Below are 7,228 nucleotides of genomic sequence, written 5' to 3' on the forward strand. Positions count from 1 at the left end.
CGACAGTGGAGAGGAAAAACTCCCTTTGAACAGGATGAAACCTCCAGCAGCTTCCTTCACGCCCCTCTCTAACCACCTGTCTTCTTTGTCCAAAATGTGAACATTCTGGTCCTCCAAAGAATGTCCTTTGTCCATCCGGTATAGATGTACCTCAGAGTCTTGTCCAGAGGAGGGCGCTGTTCTGTGTTGGGCCATGCGTCTGTGGAGAGGTTGTTTGGTTTTTCCAATATAAAGATCGGAGCATTCCTCACTGCACTGACCTGCAGACACCACTCTGCTCAGATTCCTACATGTCCCGCCCCAAAAATACACTGCTGGCATCTCATTGGTCCGACTTGGTGGTTGTTACAAGACGGACGTATTAGTGGAAGTCTTTCAAGATGGATTTGTTTTGAGACTGAAAACTCAGATCTCGCGACGATCCAGCTTGTAGCGGAAACTTATTATTGTCCTGCTTGATGAGAGAAAGGCAGTATTGGAAAATAAATACAGGAAATCACATTGTAGGATTTTCAAGAGTTGGTCAGTAAAATATGGTGCTAAATAAGTATTTGGTCAATAAGAAAAACTCAATACGCGATGTTTTGATTTTAGAAAACATCTACAGTCAGCTGGACGAGGAGAGCAGCGAGTCGTCCAATCAGAGCGCGGCGCTGAACAGCGAGCGGCCGTGGCCACGCCCCAAGGTCTTCATCTGCTACTCCAACAGAGACGGCTCCAAACACACCAGTGTCATCCAGAGCTTTGCCTACTTCCTGCAGGACTTCTGTGGCTGCGAGGTGAGGCCCTGAAAACGTGTGAAATGACCCAGAGAGGTGGAGATGCTGTTTACTGAGCTCTGCTCTGCTGGATGCAGGTGGTGCTGGACCTGTGGGAACATCTGGAGATGTGCAAGGAGGGTCAGATGTCGTGGCTGAGCCGACAGCTGGATGAAGCAAACCTCATCATCACCGTCTGTTCTAAAGGCCTCCGGTACCGCCCCCTTTATGGCTCTCTGTGTCTGAAATGTATTTGGGAGAAAACTGGCTGAATTTAAAGGGATTGAATTTTGTTCCATTAATGTTGCAGCTAAGAACATATTTTGCTGAAATTTATTTTACCACTTAGTAAGATATTATTCTTTTTATATTTTCTTTTATGTGCTTTATATATTACTCAAATTTTTTTTATATATATCTGTAGTGAGGAGACTTAGATAAAAGTTAGTCATTTTGTATGCACAGTGTACATAAAATGAAATGTTGTTGCATACAGCTTACAACAGTGTAATGATACTGCAGTTAGACTGAGATAAGATTACAATCTAACATGCAGCAGTGATCAGAATGTAACAATATAGGAGAAAAAAAGAAAACAATTTACTGAATATTTTCATATGAATGCCTTTTTGCACCATTATTTACAGTGCAAAATAATAGGGTGCTTTTAAGACAACATTTAGTTGTGTCTTATTTAAAAGGATTATAAAATTCGGCAATGTTGGTGGTGCAAAATAATGATGCATGTGTGATGCAGAGTTCAGTTTAGAATTCAACAGTCTGATGTCAGCGTGGAAAAAGCTCTTGCAGAAAATGCTGGACATGCAGCTGATGCTGCGAAGCCTCGTTTCAGAGTGAAGCGATGATGCATTTTTATTTAAGAAGAATCTAATTCATAAAGCTAAATCTGAGAAAGAGTTTTTCAAAGTTCCATTTCTGAATTACATTTTCTTTTTCTATTGTTTGCATTTCGAAAAAATTGCTTTTAACAATTATGGAACAAAATTCCCTCCATAAATCTCAGACGTTTTCCCCTGCAGTTCCACTTCTGGCCACCAGATGCTGCTAAAACACTGTTGGATTTAAGTAAATGACGTGGTTTCTAATAGGATCTTTAATCAATCTCATTTTTGGATATTCAGCAAAATGAACTCTAAAATAAACAAGTTGGCCAACTTGTTTATTTTAGTGTTTGTTGTTAGAAGAAAAGTGAGACAATTTGCCAAAAGGAATTAAATTATTTACATTTAATGTGTATAATATCCAAGTATCATATTTTAAGGGTAAGAGTACTAATTTTATTAGCAAATCACCTCATTAAATTCTTGAAATTAAAGATCAGTTTTTGAGGTTTTAAGCTATAAAAACCATAATGATGTCATATTTCTCACATCCCGCTAACTTCTGCTCTTTGAACCGCATCATCCCAGACATCACGTTGAAAAGAAGAGTCGCAAAGGGAAGACGCCGGCTGGTCGCTGTGGTAACAGCAGCTCCCCCGCTGGCGGGTCTCACCGTGATCTGTTCGTGGTGGCCGTGGCCATGATAGCGGAGAAGCTGCGGATGGCGAAGCAGAGCCAGGACGGCGGCGGTCAGGAGCTGAGCCGCTTCTTGGCCGTGTACTTTGACTACTCCACCGAAAGCGATGTCCCCACCGCGCTGAGTGTCGCTCCCAGGTAGAAACGCAGCTGATGGCGGCGGCGGGTTGGCCCGGTGGACGGGAGCGCTCCTAACAGGCTGTTTGGTTTCCTGTGGTTTAGGCTGAAGCTCATGGATCAGCTGCCGCAGCTCTACAGTCGCCTCCGTTCCAGTCAGGCCGCCGTGGCCGATCCGGAGCAGCCGCCGCTCAACATCTCCAGGAGGAACTACTTCAGGAGCAAATCTGGACGCTCGCTCTACGTGTCCATCTGCAACATGCACCAGCACATCAGCCAGAACCAGGACTGGTTTGAAAAGCAGCTGTCTCCTGCAGCCGCGCCTCCCTCAGACTCCTCCTCCAAAGAGGCTCCGCCTCCTGCCATCCCGGGTCCGAGTTCTCCTCCAGAACCCACCTGCTCCGCGGGGCTTCAGCCGGAGCGGCGCTTCGACTCGGGCTTGGTGCTGAACGAGGTGCTGATCAGGACGCCGTCGCTGGAGGAAGTGGATGCAGTGGCGAGGAGGAACGTGCTCCTGCTGGCCCCTGGTTCCGGTCCGGGTCGTAGTCCCAGTCCAGAACTCCCACACTGCTCTACATCCATCCCAGGATCCACGCCAAGGTGGAGACGAGCGTCTGGTTTGACATTTTCCCGCCGTTCAGTTCAGACCTTCATCAGTTCAGCTCCTTTTCTTCTTCTCGGCAGATTGTCCATCGGAGCATCCGGAGAGTCTTCCTCGGCTCCCTGTGTCCTTCAGGAGGAGGCGTGTCCTGCGTCCGGCCACACCGAGGACGACGGCTGCACTGGTCCGGAGGTCCCTCCTCCTCGCGATTCTGGGATATACGATTCGTCCGTCCCGTCGTCGGAGCTGTCCATACCTCTGATGGAGGGGCTGTCGCAAGACCAGATGGACTCCGCCTCCTTGGCAGACAGCGAATCGTCTTCATCTGGACTCGGTAACGCCGCCGCACTCTACATCTTTACAGCATTATAACCACAGAAATGTTATCGAATAAGTGGAAAAACAAGAAAATAAGACAAACACAATCTATAAACAATCCTCACACTGAGAAATCTGAAAAGTGTGGTGTGTGTTTGCGGCTTAAGCCCAGAGTCAGTGGGTCCAGAAGCCTGAGGCTGTGGCTGCAGGTTTAGGTTCACAGTCAGATCACCTGGAAAATGCCTTTAAAGGTCGGTTTCTACGATTTTTAGGTTTATACTTTGAATAGGCCATCCTAACGCCTGAACGTCAGCGCTTCCTTTGACGCTCCGGCTGTTTGTGCGTCGTTGTCCAGCTGCAAGTCTCAGGTCCATCTGCAGCTTCGAACGTCCTCCTGGATTTACCTCCGTTCTTCTGGCGCTGCAGGCTGAATCCTCGCAGTATTTATCTGCTCACAAACGCAGCAGGATCTGTCCCATCCCACCGTTTGAGAAGCCACCCAGCACAGGTCGGCCAATCAATAAAGTATTCAGTCAGCCGCTGAATGTGGAAACTCTCCCAGTTAGAAAATTGAGAGAAGTTTGTAGTTTTCATCATAGGTTCACAAATAAAATATAAATACAGGAAATCACATTGTAGGATTTTGAAATAACTTATTAGCAAATTGTGGAAAATAAGTATTTGCTGATCTAGAAAAAAGTAAGATGTCTGCCCCTCAGTAGCTTCTCCTTCAACGAGCTCCTCTGTCCTCCACTTGTTTTCTCCATCAGGGGCTCCTCAGCCTCAAACCGCCGTACTCCAAACTCAACCACGGAAAAGACAGCTGGACCGGAACCAGAGTAAACCTACAACAGATCAACTGTAGGATTTATTGGAAGAAAATGGAAGACCAGCAGTAGCATCAGTAATATCCCTCCATCTGGAGCTAGGGGGCAGGAGTTAGTAAATAGGGATAGGATTTAGGAGGTAGGATTTATACGCAGAAACCAGGTGGTCTGCATGAGTGTCACAGTTAACGCAGATATGCCCCGCCCCTTCTGAAGACCCTCTGCTGCTCCTCTCCAAAATTGTAGGTGACCGCAGACAGGAGGCCTCTGATTGGTTAGTTCTATGTCCGCTCTACTCTATGCGTATTTCCTGTTTGGTTCCTTACCGGCTTGTTCTGTTTGTCTGACCGCCGTTGTGGAAAACGATTGAGCAGCTAGCAGAGCGAGGTGCGCGAGAACGCTGGGACCCTGTTTCCACCTGGATCCCCGCTCTTTTTGGCCCTCATGTCCCTCCGTTGTCTCACAAACTTGCCCCCACTTCCTGACCGCCTCGGCCGTATCTAGACCCGCAGCTAGTTCCTGATTGGCCCTCTCAACGTTGTGGCGTGGAATAAGATAGCGCAGACCTTGCTTCAATATTGGACATAAATAAAAAAATATCTGCAACAACCTCACTGAGACACACTGCTGCAGGAGGATAACCAGTCCTTAAGGAGCTAAGAGGTAGGATGTAGGATTTAGCAGGTAGGAGGTAGAATTTAGCAGGTAGGAGGTAGGATTTAGCAGGTAGGAGGTAGGATTTAGCGGGTAGGAGGTAGGATTTAGCAGGTAGGAGGTAGAATTTAGCAGGTAGGAGGTAGGATTTAGCGGGTAGGAGGTAGGATTTAGATGGTAGGAGGTAGGATTTAACAGGTAGGAGGTAGGATGTGGGTAGAGTAGCTCTGAGCTACGTTTTGATGTATTAGAATGCTAGTGAGACAGGTAAAGCCCAGCGTACACTGTGCAATTTACGGTGCGAGAATCTTTCGATCGGGCCGACTTTCAGCCTGATCGTGTGTCATGAGTCGTGTAGTGAACAGGGGGTAACGAGGGGCGATCAGCCTCTCATGATCACCTCCTGATCAGGAACCGTAAGGTCGGGAGAAAATCAAACATGTTTGATTTTTCCCGGCCGTCGTGGGCAAATCTCTCAGTGGGCAAACAAGGATTCTTCTTCTTCTTCTTCCTCTCAGATGTAAACCCAGCAGCATGGCGGGGGACAATGAGTGAAATGGAGTTCTTTCTGTCAAACAGACAGACCGTAGTAGCCACGTTAGCTCAGCCATGTCTTTCTCCAAATACGTCGTCTCCTTTTCTTTTTAGGGCTTTCAGCACTAAATTGCCCAAATATCCAAGGCAGCGCGTTTCACTTTAGTGAGCTTCATGTTCCTCTTCTACTGGTTTGGCTTCCAGATAGACGAGTCCGAGTAGCGCCATCTCACTGCAGAGCTGAGTCCCACCTGGTTTTTAGATGTAGAGTGTGAGCAGGTAGATCGCATCAGAGCGTCGGATCGAACATAAATCGTGAGCTGTGAACTCACACTGTACGACTAAACCCCGCAATTAGTCGCACAGTGTGAGCAGTAGCTGCGTGTAACAATTGAAAAAAATCGCACAGTGTACGCCTGGCTTTAGCCATGTGGGTGACGTTTTTCAGACCCGTCTCTAGGTTACAGGACACCAGCCTTTGAGGATGACAGTTTACGACCACATCATGCTAATTGGCTGTCTTCTGAGCTTCCATGTTTGCTCTGAATTTGATTAACGTTTATCTGATCATTGGGGACTGATTACAGATCTATGAAACTCCTTTCAGATTTCTATAACTTTATCAAAGCGTTTGTCTTCCTTTAGTTTTAGATTTGAATATTTTCTGATATCTTTCAGTGATTTTCCAACAGCCGTCTCTGTTAACGCTAAGGTGTCGTCTCTGTTAAAGGTGACGAAGAGCTGCCGACGGTGGTGTCGCTTCACTGCAGCGCCGCCAGCAAAGCTCAGCTGCACCACCATCACCACCTGGAGCACAGCGACGCACACGCAGCTTCGTTGTAGGAGATGCTGCCGGCCGCTGGGGGAACGGGAGCAGAAGAAGTGACTCTCAGGTGCTGTGATGGATGTGGAGGTGGACCGGAAGGACTTGAAGGGCCCCGAGGGGCTGAAGTCAGCAGGAAGCTGCTGGTAGATGGTCAGTAGTGGGAGGTGGGAGCCCAGAACACAAACATCTGTGCCGTCATGGTCGCACCCCCACCCACTGATCTCACCGATTCCTGAGGGGGCGGTTTGAACACAGCATCCCGAACACCCGCCTCCAGGAAAGATCTGCAGGCGCTCCAGCCAATCAGAGACATTGATGCTGAAGCACCTGTGGATGAAGGTGATGGAGAAACTCGTCAGCAACACGCAGCAGGTGCCTCAACATGAAGATGCATCAGTTTACAACGCAACAGAACTGTCTGATGTTCATCTGAACGCCGGCGACTGAAAACCGCTAAACTCTAAATATTTGGCCTTTAACTTTTAAATGGGTGCTAATTTAGATCTAAAGCGCCATCAGAGAATTGTCATAACTGAGATCTGACTGGAATGAAAGCAGCGGGTGTGAGAGCGGGGCAGGACCTGCTAATGTGATATACTATAAATAGCGTTTTTTTATTCTTTGCTCAGATTTGTGAATAGATATTGTTTCTACATTTTTGTATCCTGGTTCTGTTTTATTTCTAATGTAGCTACATCATTCAGCCTGTTTAGGCTCTCTGTGCTTCACATGGACGTATGGAGTAAGATAGCTGCCGATAAAATAAAAAAAGCTGAATAAATGTAGGATTTTTATTTGTTCCCTGTTGGCTCATATGTGACACACAAAGTTTTATCTGTGAGAATAAAAGTTTTCAACTTTACAAAAATAGAATTATGAATCAAGAATCTGAGTGTTAATCAGAGGTTTTCACTAAAATTCATTTTCAATTCTATTCAGTTTATTTCTATAGCTCCAATTCACAACACGTCATCTCAGGTCACTTTCCAGTTCACCAGATCATCCAGTCACATTGATTCAAAGTTTTCTATCTAAGGAAAACCAGCTGATTGCAT

General features: G+C 46.7%; 1 protein-coding gene across 1 annotated transcript in view; it reads left to right on the forward strand.

Moving 5' to 3' along the window:
• The window catches only part of il17rd (interleukin 17 receptor D), a 43,358-nt gene extending 36,326 nt beyond the window's left edge, over positions 1-7,032 (forward strand). Inside the window, exons 11-16 of the mRNA XM_015400726.1 lie at positions 595-779; positions 857-972; positions 2,189-2,434; positions 2,519-3,013; positions 3,098-3,348; positions 6,078-7,032. Of these exons, the coding sequence (XP_015256212.1) occupies positions 595-779; positions 857-972; positions 2,189-2,434; positions 2,519-3,013; positions 3,098-3,348; positions 6,078-6,190 (1,406 nt within the window). The 3' untranslated portion in view covers positions 6,191-7,032. The remainder of the gene's footprint in view (positions 1-594; positions 780-856; positions 973-2,188; positions 2,435-2,518; positions 3,014-3,097; positions 3,349-6,077) is intronic.
• The last annotated feature ends 196 nt before the right edge of the window (positions 7,033-7,228 follow it).

This window comes from Cyprinodon variegatus, unplaced genomic scaffold (assembly GCF_000732505.1).
Source record: "Cyprinodon variegatus isolate N-32 unplaced genomic scaffold, C_variegatus-1.0 Scaffold1138, whole genome shotgun sequence".
NCBI lineage: Eukaryota > Metazoa > Chordata > Actinopteri > Cyprinodontiformes > Cyprinodontidae > Cyprinodon > Cyprinodon variegatus.